This window comes from Oncorhynchus keta, chromosome 34 (genome assembly GCF_023373465.1).
Source record: "Oncorhynchus keta strain PuntledgeMale-10-30-2019 chromosome 34, Oket_V2, whole genome shotgun sequence".
NCBI lineage: Eukaryota > Metazoa > Chordata > Actinopteri > Salmoniformes > Salmonidae > Oncorhynchus > Oncorhynchus keta.
The window spans coordinates 46,558,081-46,580,592 of NC_068454.1; the positions used below are offsets into that span (position 1 = coordinate 46,558,081).

The 22,512-nt window shown below is 46.0% G+C and overlaps 1 protein-coding gene across 1 annotated transcript in view; it reads right to left on the minus strand.

Moving 5' to 3' along the window:
- Nucleotides 1-22,512, minus strand: part of LOC118367563 (dynein axonemal heavy chain 7-like) — a 238,437-nt gene that overhangs the window by 106,571 nt on the left and 109,354 nt on the right. Inside the window, 7 exon segments of the mRNA XM_052493948.1 lie at nucleotides 9,760-10,005; nucleotides 10,348-10,515; nucleotides 10,602-11,060; nucleotides 14,437-14,656; nucleotides 18,551-18,677; nucleotides 19,014-19,182; nucleotides 19,385-19,540. Coding sequence (XP_052349908.1) covers nucleotides 9,760-10,005; nucleotides 10,348-10,515; nucleotides 10,602-11,060; nucleotides 14,437-14,656; nucleotides 18,551-18,677; nucleotides 19,014-19,182; nucleotides 19,385-19,540 — 1,545 coding nt within the window.

Genomic DNA, 22,512 nt, shown 5'->3' on the forward strand with positions numbered 1-22,512 from the left:
AGCAGGCTCATCCTGACATGACCCTCCAGCATGACAATGCCACCAGACATACTGCTCGTTCTGTGCGTGATTTCCTGCAAGACAGGAACGTCAGTGTTTCTGCAATGGCCAGCGAAGAGCCCGTATCTCAATCCCAGTGAGCACGTCTGGGACCTGTTGGATCGGAAAGTGAGGGCTAGGGCCATACCCCCCAGAAATGTCCGGGAACTTGCAGGTGCCTTGGTGGAAGGGTGGGGTAACATCTAAAGCAAGAAATAGCTAATCTGGTCCAGTTCATGAGGTGGAGATGCACTGCAGAACTTAATGCACCTGGTGTCCACACCAAATACTGACTGTTACACCCCCCCCCCTCCCCTCCTTGTTCAGGGACACATTATTCAATTTCTGTTAGTCAAATGTCCGTAGAACTTGATCAGTTTATGTCTCAGTTGTTGTATCGTGTTATGTTCATACAAATATTTAAACATGTTAAGTTTGCTGAAAATAAACACAGTTGACAGTGAGAGGACATTTATTTTTTTGAGATAACATTGCACACTAACCGCTGCACGTTTGGTAAGAAATAATGAATGTATGTATGTGTTGAATGTCTTCCTTTCATCGTACATCTCTGTTGGACCCAGGCCTCCGTGAAAAGGGTTCAGTTGGGCCTTCTCCCAAATTAGGTGTAAGGCTCTGATTGTCCACCAGAGGTCACAATGTCCTTATTTGTTTGTGGCTTCAATGCTTTGTCCTGTAGCCTTAACTTCTTCGATATAGGGGGCGCTCTTTTAATTTTTTGGATAAAAACATATCTTGTTTAAAACGGGAACGTTTTGTCACAAAAAGATGCTTGACTATGCATATTTACATTTACATTTAAGTCATTTAGCAGACGCTCTTATCCAGAGCGACTTACAAATTGGTGCATTCACCTTATGACATCCAGTGGAACAGCCACTTTACAATAGTGCATCTAAATCTTTTAAGGGGGTGAGAAGGATTACTTTATCCTATCCTAGGTATTCCTTAAAGAGGTGGGGTTTCAGGTGTCTCCGGAAGGTGGTGATTGACTCCGCTGTCCTGGCGTCGTGAGGGAGTTTGTTCCACCATTGGGGGCCAGAGCAGCGAACAGTTTTGACTGGGCTGAGCGGGAACTGTACTTCCTCAGTGGTAGGGAGGCGAGCAGGCCAGAGGTGGATGAACGCAGTGCCCTTGTTTGGGTGTAGGGCCTGATCAGAGCCTGAGGTACTGAGGTACCGTTCCCCTCACAGCTCCGTAGGCAAGCACCATGGTCTTGTAGCGGATGCGAGCTTCAACTGGAAGCCAGTGGAGAGAGCGGAGGAGCGGGGTGACGTGAGAGAACTTGGGAAGGTTGAACACCAGATGGGCTGCGGCGTTCTGGATGAGTTGTAGGGTTTAATGGCACAGGCAGGGAGCCCAGCCAACAGCGAGTTGCAGTAATCCAGACGGGAGATGACAAGTGCCTGGATTAGGACCTGCGCCGCTTCCTGTGTGAGGCAGGGTCGTACTCTGCGGATGTTGTAGAGCATGAACCTACAGGAACGGGCCACCGCCTTGATGTTAGTTGAGAACGACAGGGTGTTGTCCAGGATCACGCCGAGGTTCTTAGCGCTCTGGGAGGAGGACACAATGGAGTTGTCAACCGTGATGGCGAGATCATAGAAACGGGCGGTCCTTCCCCGGGAGGAAGAGCAGCTCCGTCTTGCCGAGGTTCAGCTTGAGGTGGTGATCCGTCATCCACACTGATATGTCTGCCAGACATGCAGAGATGCGATTCGCCACCTGGTCATCAGAAGGGGGAAAGGAGAAGATTAATTGTGTGTCGTCTGCATAGCAATGATAGGAGAGACCATGTGAGGTTATGACAGAGCCAAGTGACTTGGTGTATAGCGAGAATAGGAGAGGGCCTAGAACAGAGCCCTGGGGGACACCAGTGGTGAGAGCGCGTGGTGAGGAGACAGATTCTCGCCACGCCACCTGGTAGGAGCGACCTGTCAGGTAGGACGCAATCCAAGCGTGGGCCGCGCCGGAGATGCCCAACTCGGAGAGGGTGGAGAGGAGGATCTGATGGTTCACAGTATCGAAGGCAGCCGATAGGTCTAGAAGGATGAGAGCAGAGGGAGAGAGAGTTAGCTTTAGCAGTGCGGAGCGCCTCCGTGATACAGAGAAGAGCAGTCTCAGTTGAATGACTCGTCTTGAAACCTGACTGATTTGGATCAAGAAGGTCATTCTGAGAGAGATAGCGGGAGAGCTGGCCAAGGACGACACGTTCAAGAGTTTTGGAGAGAAAAGAAAGAAGGGATACTGGTCTGTAGTTGTTGACATCGGAGGGATCGAGTGTAGGTTTTTTCAGAAGGGGTGCAACTCTCGCTCTCTTGAAGACGGAAGGGACGTAGCCAGCGGTCAGGGATGAGTTGATGAGCGAGGTGAGGTAAGGGAGAAGGTCTCCGGAAATGGTCTGGAGAAGAGAGGAGGGGATAGGGTCAAGCGGGCAGGTTGTTGGGCGGCCGGTCGTCACAAGACGCGAGATTTCATCTGGAGAGAGAGGGGAGAAAGAGGTCAGAGCACAGGGTAGGGCAGTGTGAGCAGAACCAGCGGTGTCGTTTGACTTAGCAAACGAGGATCGGATGTCGTCGACCTTCTTTTCAAAATGGTTGACGAAGTCATCTGCAGAGAGGGAGGAGGGGGGGGGGGGAGGGGGAGGAGGATTCAGGAGGGAGGAGAAGGTGGCAAAGAGCTTCCTAGGTTAGAGGCAGATGCTTGGAATTTAGAGTGGTAGAAAGTGGCTTTAGCAGCAGAGGCAGAGGAGGAAAATGTAGAGAGGAGGGAGTGAAAGGATGCCAGGTCCGCAGGGAGGCGAGTTTTCCTCCATTTCCGCTCGGCTGCCCGGAGCCCTGTTCTGTGAGCTCGCAATGAGTCGTCGAGCCACGGAGCGGGAGGGGAGGACCGAGCCGGCCTGGAGGATAGGGGACATAGAGAGTCAAAGGATGCAGAAAGGGAGGAGAGGAGGGTTGAGGAGGCAGAATCAGGAGATAGGTTGAGAAGATTTGAGCAGAGGGAAGAGATGATAGGATGGAAGAGGAGAGAGTAGCGGGGGAGAGAGAGCGAAGGTTGGGACGGCGCGATACCATCCGAGTAGGGGCAGTGTGGGAAGTGTTGGATGAGAGCGAGAGGGAAAAGGATACAAGGTAGTGGTCGGAGACTTGGAGGGAGTTGCAATGAGGTTAGTGGAAGAACAGCATCTAGTAAAGATGAGGTCGAGCGTATTGCCTGCCTTGTGAGTAGGGGGAAGGTGAGAGGGTGAGGTCAAAAGAGGAGAGGAGTGGAAAGAAGGAGGCAGAGAGGAATGAGTCAAAGGTAGACGTGGGGAGGTTAAAGTCGCCCAGAACTGTGAGAGGTGAGCCGTCCTCAGGAAAGGAGCTTATCAAGGCATCAAGCTCATTGATGAACTCTCCGAGGGAACCTGGAGGGCGATAAATGATAAGGATGTTAAGCTTGAAAGGGCTGGTAACTGTGACAGCATGGAATTCAAAGGAGGCGATAGACAGATGGATAAGGGGAGGGAGAAAGAGAGAATGACCACTTGGGAGAGATGAGGGTCCCGGTGCCACCACCCCGCTGACCAGAAGCTCTCGGGGTGTGCGAGAACACGTGGGCGGACGAAGAGAGATCAGTAGGAGTAGCAGTGTTATCTGTGGTGATCCATGTTTCCGTCAGTGCCAAGAAGTCGAGGGACTGGAGGGAGGCATAGGCTGAGATGAACTCTGCCTTGTTGGCCGCAGACCGGCAGTTCCAGAGGCTACCGGAGACCTGGAACTCCACGTGGGTCGTGCGCGCTGGGACCACCAGAATAGGGTGGCCGTGGCCACGCGGTGTGGAGCGTTTGTATGGTCTGTGCAGAGAGGAGAGAACAGGGATAGACAGACACATAGTTGACAGGCTACAGAAGAGGCTACGCTAATGCAAGGAGATTGAATGACAAGTGGACTACACGTCTCGAATGTTCAGAAAGTTAAGCTTACGTAGCAAGAATCTTATTGACTAAAATGATTAAAATGATACAGTACTGCTGAAGTAGGCTAGCTGGCAGTGGCTGCGTTGTTGACTTTGTAGGCTAGCTGGCAGTGGCTGCGTTGTTGACACTACACTAATCAAGTCGTTCCGTTGAGTGTAATAGTTTCTACAGTGCTGCTATTCGGGGGCTAGCTGGCTAGCTAGCAGTGTTGATTACGTTACGTTGCGTTAAAAGAACGACAATAGACGGCTATGTAGCTAGCTATGTAGCTAGCTACGATCAAACAAATCAAACCGTTGTGCTGTAATGAAATTAAATGAAAATGTGATACTACCTGTGGAGCGAAGCGGAATGCGACCGGGTTGTTGAAGTTCTATTCGGTAGACGTTGGCTAGCTGTTGGCTAGCTAGCAGTGTCTCCTACGTTAAGGACGACAAATAGCTGGCTAGCTAACCTCGGTAAATTAAGATAATCACTCTAAGACTACACACTCTAAACTACACAATTATCTTGGATACGAAGACAGCAAAGACAACTATGTAGCTAGCTAACACTACACTAATCAAGTCGTTCAGTTGAGTGTAATAGTTTCTACAGTGCTGCTATTCGGTAGACGGTGGACGTTTGCTAGCTGGCTAGCTGCTGGGCAGATAGCAGTGTAGACTACGTTAGGACGACGAAATACGAAATACGATAATTACGCAATTATCTTTGATACAAAGACGGCTATGTAGCTAGCTAAGAAGAAATTGCTAAGATTAGACCAATCAAACCGTTGTACTATAATGAAATGTAATGAAAAGTTATACTACCTGCGGACCGAAGTGCAGATGCAGATGCGACCGCTCGCTCCAACCCGGAAGACACTGCCGTCTCTTGGTATATTCTATCATATAATTGACAGCTTTGGAAAGAAAACACTGACGTTTCCAAAACTGCAAAGATATTATCTGTGAGTGCCACAGACCTGATGCTACAGGCGAAACCAAGATGAAATTTCAAACAGGAAATGCCCCAGATTTTGAAGGCGCTGTGTTCCAATGTCTCCTTATATGGCTGTGAATGCGCCAGGAATGAGCTTACACTTTCTGTCGTTGCCCCAAGGTGTCTGCAGCATTGTGACATATTTGTAGGCATATCATTGGAAGATTGACCATTTTACACTACATCTACCAGGTGCTCGCTTGGTGTCCTCCATCGCAATTATTGAGTAATCTCCAGCTGCGTGTATTTTTCCATTTGCTTCCGGGGAGAAACCCAACTGCCACGAATGATTTATCATCGAATAGATATGTGAAAAACACCTTGAGGATGATTCTAAACGTTTGTCATGTTTCTGTCGATATTATGGAGTTAATTTGGAAAAAGGTTTGGCGTTGTAATGACTGAATTTTCGTTTTTTTCTTAGCCAAACGTGATTAACAAAACGGAGCGATTTCTCTTACACAAATAATATATTTGGAAAAACTGAACATTTGCTATCTAACTGAGAGTCTCCTCATTGAAAACATCCAAAGTTCTTCAAAGGTAAATGATTTTATTTGAATGCTTTTCTTGTTTTTGTGAAAATGTTGCCTGCTGAATGCTAGGCTTAATACTATGCTAGCTATCAATACTCTTACACAAATGCTTGTGTAGCTATGGTTGAAAAGCATATTTTGAAAATCTGAGATGACAGTGTTGTTAACAAAAGGCTAAGCTTGTGAGTGAATATATTTCTTTCATTTCATTTGCGATTTTCATGAATAGTTAACGTTGCGTTATGGTAATGAGCTTGAGGCTATGATTACACTCCCGGATACGGGATTGCTCGACGCAAGAAGTTAAACAGAAATAACAGGAAGGTGTTTTACTTTCACCTGTTCTAGAAGAGTGGTCTTCTGTGAATACAACTAATCAGCCGTGTCGATGATCCCCAGTTGGGTGGCGAGAGCAGTGTAGTCGATGATGGTTTGATGAGAGTAACAGGATGGTCCCACTTAAATTCACTTAGTTACAATACATAGAACAGCTACTGAGCCGTAACATGATTGTTAGAGAGGCTACTTTGTCGTCTTCACCTCGTGTTGATTATCAGGGTCGTAACCAATGGAGACCTACGCTGCAGGTTGAGTCCATCTGGTCAGTGAATTTATCTTCTTCACCTCATGTTGAGATGAAACATTTCAACCATTTAAGACATGTCACTCTCGCCTTCCTTCCAAAGTTACAGTATTTGGTTCCTACAGTTTTTAATAACTTCACAAAATAAAAAGCAAAATTACGATAGTCCATTTTATGGCAAGAACAGCTCAAATAAGCAAAGCGAAACGTCCATCATTACTTTAAGACATGAAGGTCAGTCAATCAGGAATATTTCAAGAGCTTTCAAAGTTTATTCAAGTGCGGTCGCAAAAACCATCAAGCTGTCACACACTGATCTGTTTCACCTGGCTTTGTGCTTGTCTACAGTCCCCTCCATGAGTTGCCTATCTTCCCCATTATCCCCAGTGTATTTATAACGGTCTGTTTTTCTGTTGCCAGTTTGTTTTGTTTCGTCAAGCCTAACAGCGGTTTTCCCGTGCTTCTGTCTTTCTCTACTTCCTGTTTTCTAGTTTTCCCGGTTTTGACTATTCTGCCTGCCCTGATCCTGACCCTGCCTGCCCTCTGTACCTTTCAGACTCTGCTCTGTAGTACTGATCTCTGCCTGTGGTTTGCCTACCCCTGTTTTTGTAATAAGCTTTTGTTACTTCGATACTGTCTGGGACTTCTCCTGAACCTTGACAGTACGAACTGGCCATGACGCACCCAGCAGACTCTGGCCAGCTCCGCAACGAGTCTCCTCCTCCGAAGCCACCATTGGAAGGCACGAGGAGTTGCTACATGGTCTTATCGAAGGGTTCTAGACCATGGCCGAACGGCATGACCACGCTTTGAACACATTTCTGGAGCAATTCTGTGGGTTGTCTATCAGGCAGACTACCATGTCGGTAACCTCCCAGCCCCTCAGTAACCTGGCTGTTAGCAGTGCGGCCTCCCCGGTCAAACCGGTTTCCCGAGAACCCCACTTACCTCCCCTGGAACACTTTGCTGGAGAGTCGGGAACCTGTCAGGCGTTTCTCGCGCAGTGTTCTCTCATCATCGAGCTGCAGCCCTCCTCCTTCCCCTCGGACCACTCAAAGATAGCGTACCTGATCACGCTGATGCCCGGGAGGGCTCTCCCCTGCACTACAGCCATGTGCGAACTCCTCCAGACTGAAGCATACGGCCAACTGTTGTTCCCACACGGAGGTGAAGAAGATTTTTGATTCTCCACTGTCCGGGAGAGAGACTGCCCGGAAGATACTCCAGCTTTGGCAAACTCCCGCAGTGTGGCAGACTTTGTGGTGGATTTCCACACGTTGGCAGCTGAGCTTGCCTGGAACTCGGAATCGCTGTGCGAAAGTTCTTGCACGGATTACCGGAGGAAGTGAAGGACAAGCTAGCAGCCCGGGAACTACCAACGGATCTCAACTCGCTCATTGCCTTGACCATCCGGATCAACTGGAGGCTACAGAAACGTAGGAAAGATTCCACCTCGCCTCCTATGCATCCCGGAAGTCCCCGATGTTTCCATGGCCGAGAGGATCCGAGGCTACCAGAGTTCCCCCGAAAGTCTCAGAAGTCTGCCGATTCACCTCTTCCCAAGCCGATGCAACTAGGCAGAGCTAGGCTGTCCCCAGCCGAACGTCTACACCGGCTTCACATGAAGAGTTGTCTGTATTGCAGGACTACTGGTCATTTCGTGTCCTCCTGTCCACTAAAAGACCAGGCTCACTGGTAGGGGCGAGAACTTTTCCTCCCCCCTATTCTCATACCCCTTTCCATACCATCCTGCTGTGGGGGAACCCATCAAAATCTCTCTGGATACTCATCGACTCTGGGACCGATGACAGTTTTTTGGACATTACCCTGTCGTCTGAGCTGGGCATCCCCACTCATTCCCTTTCCATTCCCATGGACGTTAGAGAGTGCTGAACGGCCGCTCTATAGCCTGGGTCACCCAAATACCACTCCAATCAGCCTACGAGTGTCAGGGAACCACAGCCAGGCAATCCAATCTCCTCAGGTTCCCATGGTACTGGAATATTCTTGGCTCCAGCGACACAATCCAATCATAGACTGAACTGCTGGTGCCATCATGAGCTGCAGCCCGTTCTGCCACGGCCATTGTCAGAAGTCAGCGCAACCTGCCCCGGGTCATCTTCCTGTGGGCTCAGAAGTTGCCCCGGACCTCTTCGCCATTCCCGAGGAGTATCAGGACCTCCGGGATGTTTTCAGTAAGGCCTGGGCCACTTCCTCCACACCGACCCTATGACTGCTGGATCTTCTCCCAGGCACCACACCACCCCGGGGACGACAGTACTCTCTGTCAGGTCTGGGGACCAAGGCTATGGAGGCCTACATCGAGGACTCCCTAGCTGCAGGGTGTATCTGTCCTTCTGCCTCCCCTGCGCCCGTGCATCAACTACCAGGGCCTCAATGACTGCTACCCGCTACCGCCTCAGCCTTCGAGACGCTCCGGGGGGGGCACCATTTTCTCCAAGTTGGGCCTGCGGAACACCTACCACCTGGTGCTGATGCAAGAAGGGGACGAGTGGAATACTGCCTTTAACACGGCCAGCGGTCACAACGAATACCTGGCCATGCCAGTTGGCCTTACCAACGCCCCAGCTGCGTTCCAGGCCCTGGCAACATGTTGAACCGGTTCGTCTTCGTTCGGTGGTGAAATGGCCCCAGCCTACGTCCAGAGTGCAGCTGCAAAGTTTCCTGGGATTTGCCTACTTTTATTGCCGCTTTATCTGAGGTTAAAGCATCCTGGCTTCCACCGTCTGCACTCAGCTCTCCCAAGATTCCATTCACGTAGTCACCAGCTGCTTCCGGCACCTCAAGCACCGCCTCACCACTGCTCCCATATTGATTCATCCTGACCCATCCCATCAGTTTTTGGTGGAGGCCAATGCTTCGGATGTCGGAGTGGGGGCTGTCCTGTACCAGCGTTCCACCCTGGACCTCAAGTTACATCCCTGCGCCTTTTTCTCCCATCGCCTCAATGCCACGGAGAGGAATTACGATGTGGGGAATAGTCAGCTTCTCGCGGTGAAGATGGCCTTGGAGGAGTGGATTTTCACCCGGTTTAACTTCTCCCTCTCCTACTGATTGGGATCCAAGAATATCAAGCCGGATGCTCTGTCACGCCGCTTCCCAGCCGAACCCTGGGGGGTTCACCCGGTTTAACTCCTCCACGATCCAGGAAATCTTAAATATACAGCATACAATTACATTCTAGACGATTATGTGCTTCCAAATTTGTGGCAACTATTTGGGGAAGGACCTTTCCTGTTTCAGTATGACAATGCCCCTGTGCACAAAGGTCCATACAGAAATGATTTGTCGAGAAAGGTGTGGAAGAACTTGACTGGGCTGCACAGAGCCCTGACCTCAGCCCCATTGAACACCTTTGGGATAAATTGGAACACTGACTGAGAGCCAGGCCTCATCGCCCAATATCAGTGCCGACCTCACTAATGGTCTTGAGGCTGAATGGAAGCAAGTCCCTGCAGCAATGTTCCAACATCTATTGGAAAGCCTTCTCAGAAGAAAGCATTCCCAGAAGAATAGCAGCAAATGGTGGACCAACTCCATATTAATGCCCATGATTTTGTAATGAGATGTTCGATGAGCAGGTAACAACATACTTTTGGTCATGTAGTGTATATTACCTGGAACCAGTCGATGGTGCAACAGTTGATGAGGGCAGGGAAGCGTCTCAGGCGGCTCCGGAAGGTGTCTCCAATAGGGCTCATGGCCAGCACCACGTGCAGCTGCGAGCGGCAGCGCTCCAGGAACATGTTGAAGAGCGATAGTGGGCTGCCATCCGTCTGCTTGTCGCGCTCCCTTTGACGATCAAGCACACGCATGCGCTCGCAGATCTCTGCTTTCTCGTCAGTCGCAAACAGGTTGGGTACCTGGCGTGAGGAAGGGGGAAAAGGAAGGGAATGAGGATTTTTTCATGACACTGTAGCCATTTTTTGGGGGATTATTATAAAACATTTTAAACCACCTAAATGTTTGCATTTATGTATTTCGTAAATTGAGATATGGGTGTGTATCTCGAATGTTCATGCAAACCATTAATTAATTCATGCAATATTAACATGATTTAACAAAGGTTCAAGAAAGGCAAATTACAGAAATCACAAAATATATACGACTAGTCTGTGTCTTTGTCTCTGTTGTTGTGTCTGTGACCCTGAATTTCTATATAGGGGATAAGGGAAAGTGTCTGTGTCTGTCCATCCATCCAACACCTCTCCAGTGTTGAGCAGGTTGCTGACGTCCTCCAGGAAGGACTCCATCTTGATCTGTGTGTCAGTGAAGAGGAAGACACCATGCGTGTCGCCCTGCGTGGACTTGCGCATGATCAGCTTGAGGTCGTCACGCCACTCTGTCATGCCGTAGCTCTTTGCAATCTCCACCTGTTCAAAAAGTATATTGTGATTGTTATTGAGAGTTTGTAATTTTATACAAAATACAATTGTTAATGAAAAAAAAGTTTCTCCACCTGGAAGAGCTCAGCCTCTGCCATGTGGGCGGCCAACCTGGTAACAGACTGTCTCCCACTCCCGCCCACCCCTACCAGCAAGGCATGGCCGCGCGGCTGCTTGAGCACGCGCGAGATACGGCACACATGCTCGATGGCGAAGCGGAAGAGCACCAGGTTCATGGGCGCCTTGCTGACGTTGTTGTACTCATCCAGGTGCGACTCAACCACCTGCCGCAGCTGGTCCAGGTTGTTCACCTCGCGGTAGTTGCGGTCCTCGCCCTTGGGGTCGTGGAAGTCGCAGAACATGAGGCTGCGGAGGTCATCCTCCGTCACGCACCCGTCCTGGTCCTGGTCTAGGTGCTGGAAGAGCTGGTGGAAGTCCTCTTTGAGGAAGGACTGGGACACCTCCTGGAGGTAGCCCACCATCCAGGCCCGGTCTGAGTCGTGCACTAGACGGTCGTAGTACACCCTCTGGACCTGTGAGAGAGAATGAAGTAGCAATTTGTCAGCATGAGAATTGAACACCTAGGGCCGGTTGCACCAGTTGGGCATAAAAAAGTTACTTAAATGCTTGGTCGGGCATAGCTATGTCTGACTTTGGGATCATAATTTACACCTGTTGCACCAACCAAAAATATGACTAGTCATAGCTAAGTTTGAAGAATGCAATGCTGGCATAGCTATGTCATGAGATTTGATGCTTCATAATGATGGTTGCTAGGCACCGCACATTACAAGGCTGTTACCATCCTAGTGGCAGTTCGAAACTTTGCGAGGCATGTCCCAGCACTTCGCAAAGCCCGCCACTATGCATGCACGTTTTCTTAACCACAACTGGCTGGATCAATCAATAATTACTGTGGAAATGTATATCACTATCTTACAAAAATATTGTAATTAAGTAGGCTAATGCCATTGAAGGCATTTACCATATTGTTGCTTACTGAAACTCCCAAAGTCATCCAACCGTTTAATCAGTGTGTGGTCACTATAATTTCAGTACCGTTATGATTGGGACAGCGTTATTGCACTGCTTTGAGATAAGCGTCAGATTTTTTATTTCACAGAATCCCCATTTGGATATTTGGTTACAATTAGGCTGGGAAAATGTTAGCCAAATTGAAGTGAGTGTTCATGATGGTAATATTTAGTCTAGTTTTCTCATCTAACAGTGTAATCAGAACATTTTTTTAACATATTATGTAGCCTACACAAGCCAAGTATAACAGGTGGATTATTTTGCTCTTCAGTCACGTAGTAGGCTAGGCTATATCCTGACTTAAAGCCCTTGACTTGTATCTGTATATTTGGTTAATTAAGCTCTGGCTGGGCAAATAGGTGGAGGTGGCAGCTCATCTATTAGTTTGCTAATATCTGATCAGACATATTTAGCATGCTATAATGTAGCATATAAATCAAGTGTATTATGTTGCTATTGACTCACGCATAGGCAACTCAAAAAGAGGTTGTGAAATGTAGACTCACATCCTGAAAAAATATCTATATTCTATTATTTTCTGTGCATATCATGAAAAAGACAGTCCCAATTAAACCTGCTCCCTAGTAGGCATAGAATCTACGTCCACGCGTAGCTCATAGAAGGGCTAACACCCAGGTGGGAGCAACAGGTATCATTTTTGGCCCGGAGAAGAGCACATTTTACGCTGGAAATAGAGTTACAACCCACTTAAGACCAACTGGTGCAACAGGCCCCTGAATATTATTACAATTTACACGTCATGATTTGTTAGAACCTTGAGAAAATAGACTCATGGGACAGTTTATTAAGTTACTGTTCGATTGAACGTCAGAATGGGCAAAACAAAGTGACCTAAGCGTCTTTGATCGTACTATGATCGTCGGTGCCAGGCGGGCCAGATCCAGTAACTCAGAAATCGCCACCGCCCTGGGATTTTCACCCACGACATTGTCTAGGGTTCACCGAAGATGGTGCGACAAACAAAAAACCATCCAGTCAGCGGACAACTCTTCGATCGTGGTCACCGATGGATGACTGCAGAAGATGACCATCCCGGGTTCCACTCCCATCAGCTAAAAACAAGAAGAAGTGGCTCCAGTGAGCACGCGATCAACAACACTGGACAATTGTGGAGTGAAAAGCATTGCCTGGAATACAACAGCGAGTTCAGTTTACTTGAGAGGCCTGCACAGTCCCCAGACCTCAATCCAATAGAGCATACAGTATTTGGGATGAGATGGAACGGGCTATTCGCAGCATGAATGTTCCCGCCGTCCAATCTGCAGCAACTACATGATGCCACCGCATCAGCTTAGACAAACATCCCGGTGGAAAGTTTCCGACACCTTGTAAAATGCCACAAATAATTCAGGCTGTTCTGGAGGCAAATGGGGGGTCCGACCCGGTACTGGGTGTACCTAATAAACTGGCCGGTGAGTGTAGATTCATAAGGGCTTGACAATAACCTTTTTAACGCCACTTGATCTTCGGACAAGTAGGATAGATTTTTGACTTCATACCTAAAGCTCAAGTCACTTGTCCAAAAACAGAAATACATGTCTATCACCATGGGCTAAAAAGGTGACGAAATTTGTTTTGGTGTTGTATGATGCAACGAACCATTTCACGAAATAAAATGCATTATTATTATTACACACAAGCCTAAGAGCACAAGGGGCATTGCCAAGCGTCGGTTGAAGTGGTGTAAAGCTCGCCGCTATTGGGCTCTGGAGCAGTGGAAACACATTCTCTGGAGTGAAGAATTACGCTTCACCATCTGGCAGTCTGACAGACGAATCCGGGTTTGGCGGATGCCAGGAGAATACAACCTGCCAAAATGCATAGTGCCAACTATAAAGTTTTGTGGAGAAGGAATAATGGTCTGGGACCGTTATTCATGGTTTGGGCTAGGCCCTTAGTTCCAGTGAAGGAAAATCTTAACCCTACAACATTCTACACGAATCTGTGCTTCCAAATTTGTGGCAACTATTTGGGAAAAGGACATTTTCTGTTCCAGCATGACAATGCCCCAGTGCACAAAGCGAGGTCCATACAGAAATGATTTGTAGAGATCGGTGTGGAAGAACTTAACTGGCCTGCACAGAGCCCTGACCTCAACCCCATCAAACACCTTTGGGAAAAAATGGAATGCTGACTGCGAGCCAGGCCAAATCGCCCAACATCAGAGCCCGACCTCACTAATGGTCTTGTCCCTGAATGGAAGCAAGTCCCTACAGCAATGTTCCAGCATCTAGTGGAAAGCCATCCCAGAAGAGTGGAGGCTATAGCAGAAAAGGGGAGGACCAACTCCATCTTAATGCCCATAATTTTGGAATGAGATGTTTGAGGAGAAGGTGTGCACACTTTTGGTTAGGTAGTGAACAACACTGCCCCTTTAAGACATAAAAAACTTTTCAAAGATAGCTGGAAATGTGCAAGTTGTGTACTCTTGTTGGAAGCAATCAGTCTTCCATCACAACAACATGTGATCGAAAGACCGTTTGTGCCTTTCAATGGTTTCTACTCCGATGCGCTGTGCCTAACACAAGATTAACACCGGTCTTGCAAAGTTAGATTTGTTTTGTTGCATTAATGTTAATACAATTACAATTAATTTGCCACTCAACTTAATGAATTTGTCCCAATATTTGTACTTCCCAAATGGATAGATAACACCACGGTAATGCAAGTGCAGAGTTTGGGAGATGAAAGTCCGCAACACATCGCATCCGGAGGACACTTTGATCCAATTGTGATAGGATAAAATATTTGATATTGTGATTTTTGTGACTTTTCATCTATGTTCTGCTTGTCTGAATTATATTTTTTTTACCTGTCCCGGGCAAGCGTGAATACTGAGCCCTGTATACATACCTCATGCACCCAGAGGCGCTTGATGGCGCTGGGGTTCTCAGCTGTTTCAGGTCGGGACAGACAGATGCCCTGGATGACGCGGGAGAAGTCTCGCAGGTTAAAAAGGTAGTGGGACTTGGCCGGGGTTGGCAGCAGGTTCTTGGTGGCCTCCTGGTACACAGACATTGTGCCATTTATGATCTGAGCGGTCAGCGTTGCAAATGGCTTGGGGAAAGCAAACCTGGTGAGGAGTCATAAATGATATTATACATACACATTAACAATTGTGCCAACGTTCCACATACGCACACACACACACACACACACACACACACACACACACACACACACACACACACACACACACACACACACACACACACACACACACACACACACACACACACACACACACACACACACACACACACACACACACACACACACACTATAGCCTCAGCCGTGTTAGCAATTTATGATATTCTTCAACAACACAGACCCTAAAGCAAATCAAGGGAGAGAAATATATTTATTAAAAGAGAACAACTCATAGTTGTTATGCTGGAAAGTGGATGGTTGATCTTCATTCTTCTCTGTTCTCATTGTTTCTCCACTGAACAAAGAACAAAGAGACAGGATGTAGTTTAAACAAAAATCTAAACTGTGGTTGACCAATTAGAATTCATTGCAGCAAAATTGGGCCAATGGTGAAAATACAAAGTATCACGTCAGCTTCAATGTGTAGATCATTTGGACCAATGACAACTTGCCACATATAGCTACAGTTGAAGTCGTAAGTTTAAATAAACTTAGGTTGGAGTCATTAAGACTCGTGTTTCAACCACTACACAAATTTCTTGTTATCAAACTATAGTTTTGGCAAGTCGGTAAGGACATATACTTTGCGCATGAAACAAGTAATTTTTCCAACAATTGTTACAGACAGATTATTTCACTTATAATTCACTGTATCACAATTCCAGTGGGTCAGAAGTTTACATACACTAAGTTGAATGTGCCTTTAAACAGCTTGGAAAATTCCAGAAAATTATGTCATGGCTTTAGAAGCTTCTGATAGGCATTTAGGACAATTGGAGGTGTACCTGTGGATGTATTTCAAGGCCTATTTTCAAACTCAGTGCCTCTTTACTTGACATCATGGGAAAATCTAAATAAATCAGCCCTCAGAATAAAAATTGTAGTTCTGGTTCATCCTTGGGAGCAACTTCCAAATACCTGAAGGTTCATCTGTACAAATAATAGTATGCAAGTATAAACACCATAGGACCACGCAGCCATCATACCGCTCAGGAAGGAGACATGTTCTGTCTCCTAGAGATGAACGTACTTTGGTGCGAAAAGTGCAAATCAATCCCAGAACTGCAGCAAAGGACCTTGTGAAGATGTTTGAGGAAACAGGTACAAAATAATCACAAATCCATGACCTCAATCCTATAGAACATTTGTGGGCAGAACTGAAAAAGCGTGTACGAGCAAGGCAGCCGTCAAACCTGACTCAGTTACACTAGCTCTGTCAGGTGGAATGGGCCAAAATTCAACCCAATTTACTGTGGGAAGCTTGTGGAAGGCTACCCAAAACGTTTGACCCAAGTTAAACAATTTAAAGGCAATGTTACCAAATACTAATTGAGGGTATGTAAACTTTTGACCCACTGAGAATGTGATGAAAGAAATAAAAGCTGAAATAAATCATTCTCTCTACTATTATTCTGACATTTCACATTCTTAATTACAACAAAGTGGTGATCTGAACTGACCAAAACCAGGGAATTTTGCATCCCGCAAAGGCGAAGGTGTTGCTAACATGTATGATAGGACATTTCAATTTGAGCTTTTAGTCATAAAGTCCATGCAGCCTACTCAATCACTATGTATAGCTACTGTTTTACAGGCCTCCTGGGCCATATATAGCGTTCCTCACTGAGTTCCCTGAATTCCTACCAGACCTTGTAGTCATGGCAGATAATATTCACATTTTTGGTGACTTTAATATTCCCATGGAAAAGTCCACAGACCCACTCCAAAAGGCTTTCGGAGCCATCATCGACTCAGTGGGTTTTGTACAACATGTCTCCGGACCTACTCACTACCACAGTCATACTCTGGACCTAGGTTTGTCTGGGTTGGGTTTCTCCTGTCTTATCCGGTGTAATGTGTAAATTTAAGTATGCTCTCACTAATTCTCTCTTTCTTTCTTTCTTTCCCTCTCTCTTTCTATATTTTTCTCTATCAGAGGACCTGAGCCCTAGGACCATGCCTCAGGACTACCTGGCCTGATGACTCCTTGCTGTCCCCAGTCCTCCTGGCCGTGCTGCTGCTCCAGTTTCAACTGTTCTGCCTGCGACTATGGAACCCTGACCTGTTCACCGGACGTGCTACCTGTCCCAGACCTGCTGTTTTCAACTCTCTTGAGACAGCAGGAGTGGTAGAGATACTCTGAATGATCGGCTATGAAAAGCCAACTGACATTTACTCCTGAGGTGCTGACCTGTTGCACCCTCGACAACCACTGTGATTATTATTATTTGACCCTGCTGGTCATCTATGAACATTTGAACATCTTGGCCATGCTCTGTTAAAATCTCCAACCGGCACAGCCAGAAGAGGACTGGCCACCCCTCATAGCCTGGTTCCTCTCTAGGTTTCTTTCTAGGTTCTGGCTTTTCATGGGAGTTTTTCCTAGCCATCGTGCTTCTACACCTGCATTGCTTGCTGTTTGGGGTTTTAGGCTGGATTTCTGTACAGCACTTTGAGATATCAGCTGATGTAAGAAGGGCTTTATAAATACATTTGATTTGATTTTTAACGGTATGAGTCCCGGACTGGAACCCCTACACAGATTCTAAACAGTTGTTGAGCTGAAAAACAACCAAAGTCCCTGACCCATTAATCTTCAGTTCCCCATTAAAGAAAAACAATTAGTTCCATTGATCTTTAGTTCTCTGCATTGTATATTTATTTTTTAATATTCTTACAGCTGTCTGTCAATACTATCAACAGAATCCTTTGGCAAAACCTGGAAATAAAAGTGTCATATAGTAATTTGAGAAGATGTAGCCAGGCTTTGATCCTCATTACCTTCAATCATGCAGGTTTGTTTTAACAATTTACCTGACAATTTACTCGTTAAAACATGCGTGTTGAAAGATGGGAGTAATGTTAATATGTGAATATGAGAATATAGGAGTGTCTCACCCTGACCATAGAGAACTGTTTATTTCTCTATGTTGGTTAGGTCGGGTTGTGAGTAAGGGTGCGTTATCTATGGGAATTGTATATCTATGTTGGCCTGTTATGGTTCCCAATCAGAGGCAGCTGTTTATCATTGTCTCTGATTGGGGATCATATTTAGGTAGCCATTTCCCCATTGTGCTTTGTGGGATCTTGTCTTTGTATAGTTGCCTGTGAGCATTATTATAGCTTCACGTTTCGTTTGTTCGCTTTGTTGTTTTGTTCTTTGAAGTTTTGTATTCCAAAATAAAGGATGGGAACACACCACGCTGCATCTTGGTCTACTCCTTATGACGAACGTGACAAGGAGTGTACTTGACAAAGCACAGAACATTGCAAAATACATACCACTTCATAAAAACTGTGGGTATATGCCATGTTATAACCTCTCATAGGTACAGGGTTGGGCTAACTATCCTCCATATGGCACCAACTGTTCTGTGACAATACAGTGTTTCCCCTAAGATTTTTTTCAGCAGTGGTGTGGGGGGTCCGTGTGTGGCTTTTGGACATTTTATTTGAATTCCTCATTGTTAGAAGTTTTTTCCAAATCGGATGTTAGGTACTATGTTTATTGAATATTATATGAATCCTATTAATTACAACGGCCTATTTGATCTCAGAGATCATATTATATTTCAATAAAATAATTGCAGGTATGCAAATGTTCCCGGAACTAAACTACAGAAACGATTTCAGAACAATCTGAAATGGTGGATATTGAAATTCTCTTTCTTGTGCTATTTGAGGTGGAACGACCCGAAAGGGTTTATTTATCAAGGAGGTTAGGTCTAGGCCTAAATATGTACTGTATATCTAGGCTGAACTATCTATCTATGTTGCTGAAAAGAGGGCTAACTTCTCAGCAACACTATATTGTTACCTGATAGTGAGGTGCCAGTCCATGATTCTGGAGAAAATTGTGTACATGGTCTTCTCGTCAAAGTCGTTGATGGTGACCGTGTTTAAGTGGCGTAGGTAGCGAGCTGTGATTGGGTTTCTCCCACCACCTGAGGGCAGAAATCCAATGCTTTGAAAATGGCTTTCAGTAGAAGGTGCCCTTAGGCTCAGATCTAAGACCAGCTCACCCTCCCCAAATCCTCAAATCAGTTTCCATAGGGGCACAGAGTTAGAAAACGTAGAAAGCGCACTTGGGACAAATGACTGTGATAGCATGTAAACCTTTTAAACGCATCTTTCAATGCCCCCCTAAGAAAGATGAATAATAATACATTGAATAAAAATGGGTCTTTAAATAAACAGCAACTGTTGAATAGTGTTGTGAAAAAAAGTGTGAGCAAATAAACTCAGTAAAGGGACAGCTGATCTGTACGTGCTAGACTCACCGGGCGGTCCCATGGCACACATGATCTGGATGTCCACCAGCTTGATCATGGAGCAGTCCTTCATGTCGTACCAGTTCCAGTGGTCCAGCCACTGACGCAGCAGCTCCACGGGGGGCTGGGCCCCGTACGTCTCCCTGGCCGGCATGTTCACATCGTCCACAAACACCACCTGGACAAATAAAGAACTTATTAAACTACAATGTCTTTCACTCTGCTGCAATACTACTTTTCAATGTCAGCACAACACTACATTGAGGGCTTATCAACACCATTATTATTATTCAAGAATTAAACACATACACGCATGACAATGTCAGTCACGCATGCACGCACGCATCCATGTGCACACACACACAGCCTGGCAAACCTACCGTCCTCTTGCCCATGGGCGGGCCGTACACCCCTTTGCGGCGCTTATCCAGCTTTGACATGATGATGTTCTGTGTCTGGGCGGCTGTGGTCTGTGCTGAGAAGTTAATCATCAGGGGGCTATATACATCCTTATTCAGACGGTTCAACAGAAAGTCCTGCAGAGAGTTTGTGGGAAGTTAGGGTTGTTTCACACTACTGAGCTGTTGGTTAAACATTCATCATAGTAGCTTGAACCGTCCTGCAGAGGACTGTTGAAAAGTTGAAAAGAAAATATATGAGCCAGCACCGATCGGTTCGTATTGGCACTGTAGTGTAAAAAGTGTTTTTCCTTTGTGACTATAACAGCTGTTTCAGATGGTTCTTTGAGAATCATGGTCCTTTGCACCAATTCCTTACAGACAGTTTTAAGTGGGGGGTTGAGGGGATGGTCTAAACTACAGTCTCTAAATATGAGTTTGTGGTAATGTAATCAAATAGCCTAGCCATACATTGTGAGTTGACTTATTACTATTATTTTGATTGTATGATCACAGAAGATTTCGGATATTATGAATCTTAACTGGAAAATAAGAACACTTATTACGCAACACTCTTCTGTTTTGCTCGTCTCAAGCTGGTATTTTGAGTCCATCTTGTAAGTGTTCTAGGATTGGATTTTAAAAAATGATGCTTTTACAATGCGATTTTTCTGTTGTTCTTTCAGCTCTGTACTCCAGCATTTTGTATTGGAAATAATACCATGACAATGAGGTTACAGTTCTGACTGTCAGCTTTAATTTTAGGGTATTTTATCCATATCGGGTGAACCATTTCGAAATTACAGCACTTTTTGTACATAGTCCCTCCCATTTTAGGACAAACGTACTTATATGTGCATTAAAGTATTTAAAAAAGTTAAGTATTTGGTCCAATATTCAAAACACGCTATGACTCATCAAGGTTGTGACTCTACACATTTTTTAGATGCATTTGATATTTGTTTTGGTTGTACTACAGATTAATTTGTGCCCAATAGGAATTTATGGTAAATAATGTATTGTGTCATTTTGGAGTAACTGTCAGGACTTCCACCGAAGTCGTTTCCTCCCCTTGTTCGGGCGGTGTTCGGCGGTCGGCGTCACCAGTCTTCTAGCCATCGTCGATCCACTTTTAATTTTCCATTTGTTATGTCTTGTTTTCCCACACACCTGGTTTCCATTTCCCTCATTAAGTGTTGTGTATTTAACCCTCTGTTCCCCCCATGTCCTTGTGTGGAATTGTATGTTTGTACGTGCTTGTGCACTATGATACTGGTGCGGGTCGGGTTTTGTACCATGTAGATTTTTAGTTTTTTATTGCCTTTGCTTTTGAAATAAACTGCTCTGGCTATTACCTATTTCTGTTCTCCTGAGTCTGACTTCACTTCCACCAGTTCCGCAACCCTTACAGTAACTTGTATTGTAAATAAGAATATAATATGTTTCTTATCACTTCTAAATTAATGTGGATGCTTCCAAGATTATGAATAATCCTGAATGAATAGAGAATAATGATGAGTGAGAAAGTTATAGACGCACAAATATCATACCCCCAAGACATGCTAAACTCTCACCATTACAATAACAGGGGACGTTAGCATTTTTGGAGGGGTATGATATGAGACTGTAACGTTCTCACTCATCATTATTCACGATTCATTCATAAACATTACTGAAACAACATATTTGATGCTTAAAAAGCGACTGCCTTTAAAAAGCAACGCAACCCTTTGAAAACGGCCAATGCTGCATCGATATTAGTCAGAAACAGTTTTGCTAGTGTAAAGTAGACTACAAAGTGTAAATACGATAATTTTGCTCATGAACTCAGTTTAGTCTAAAACGGAGTTTGGGAAATCCATGTGTCACACATTAGATGTGAAATTGCGCGACAAAAACGTCTTATGCTTAGTGGAACCCCCCCAACGCGGAATCGGTCAGGAAACAAGAATGAAATCCATATATTTTTTAAACAGACTTGCAGTAAAGCCGCTCAACATCCACATCACATTCAGTCATCTAACAGACTCCCATCCAGAGCGACCCATGGTCAAAGCCCCGGTCAAGGGCTTGTCGACAGATCTCCCACAAGGTCAAAAACGGGGACCCAAACCAGCGATCCATCAGCATCCAGCCCAAGCTCCCAACCCCCAGGCCACCAGCCCTCCAAGATCCCCCCTCCCCAGTTCCCCAAGAGCTGCCCCTCAACCATCTGAGACCCCCTACACAGTGCCCCACCCAGAATTTTTTTTTATATAATAATTCCAGTGCAGCATTTGTAGAACGTTGGTGTGTAACGAGCTAGAGAATGGATGGAGGCTGTTAACATGATGGATCGGGAGGCCTGCGCTGTCACACCTCTCTCCTCCTCAGAGCCGAAAATAGGAAGCGCAGCTGGCGTGAGAGCTTGGCAGTGACGGCAGCATGTACAATGTATCTGTCGGCAGGGCGTGCCCACTGTCGAGCCCAGGCCGGGTGCTCGTTTATCACCCCTGGCACGCCGGAGATGCCCTGCTCTGCCAGGCATGGTTACGGGCAGTCGGTTCTGCTCTGTCAGACAGAGCACAGCTGGGCTAGATGGGGAGAGGAAGCCCCAGTGAGCAGTATTAGAGTAGCTGGTATCTGATCGACAAGATAATGTTTCTACAGGAAGACCAGGCAGACAGGTGATGTACCTAAGGTGCTATGGGGCTGCTAGGGTTGCGTAAGGGGAGGCTAACTTCTACCTGCCACTTTTAGTGGTGTCTGGTTGATTCAATATGTTTGATTATGCCGTTGGTGGTAGAGTAAGAGTGCTTATATACATACTGTGAAGGTAATGTGTTTAAGGCAAGTGACCTCAAACATTGAGGCAATTATTACAGGCTCATCACTTAAATGCACATAGACATATAGGGTCAGAAAATCAGTACAGAAAATCTGATCGATCGATTAGCTGGACTGGAGGATCAATGGGAGGATGGAAAAGGCTTTTACAAGGAACATTAAAACCAAGCCAAGTAAGAACTTCCAAGGCCATTATTGAAACCCATTGTTGAGACTGGTGTAAAATCAGACACTGATTGGTTGATTGAAATAATTGGTGTAAAATGAGACACAGCTGAGTGGCT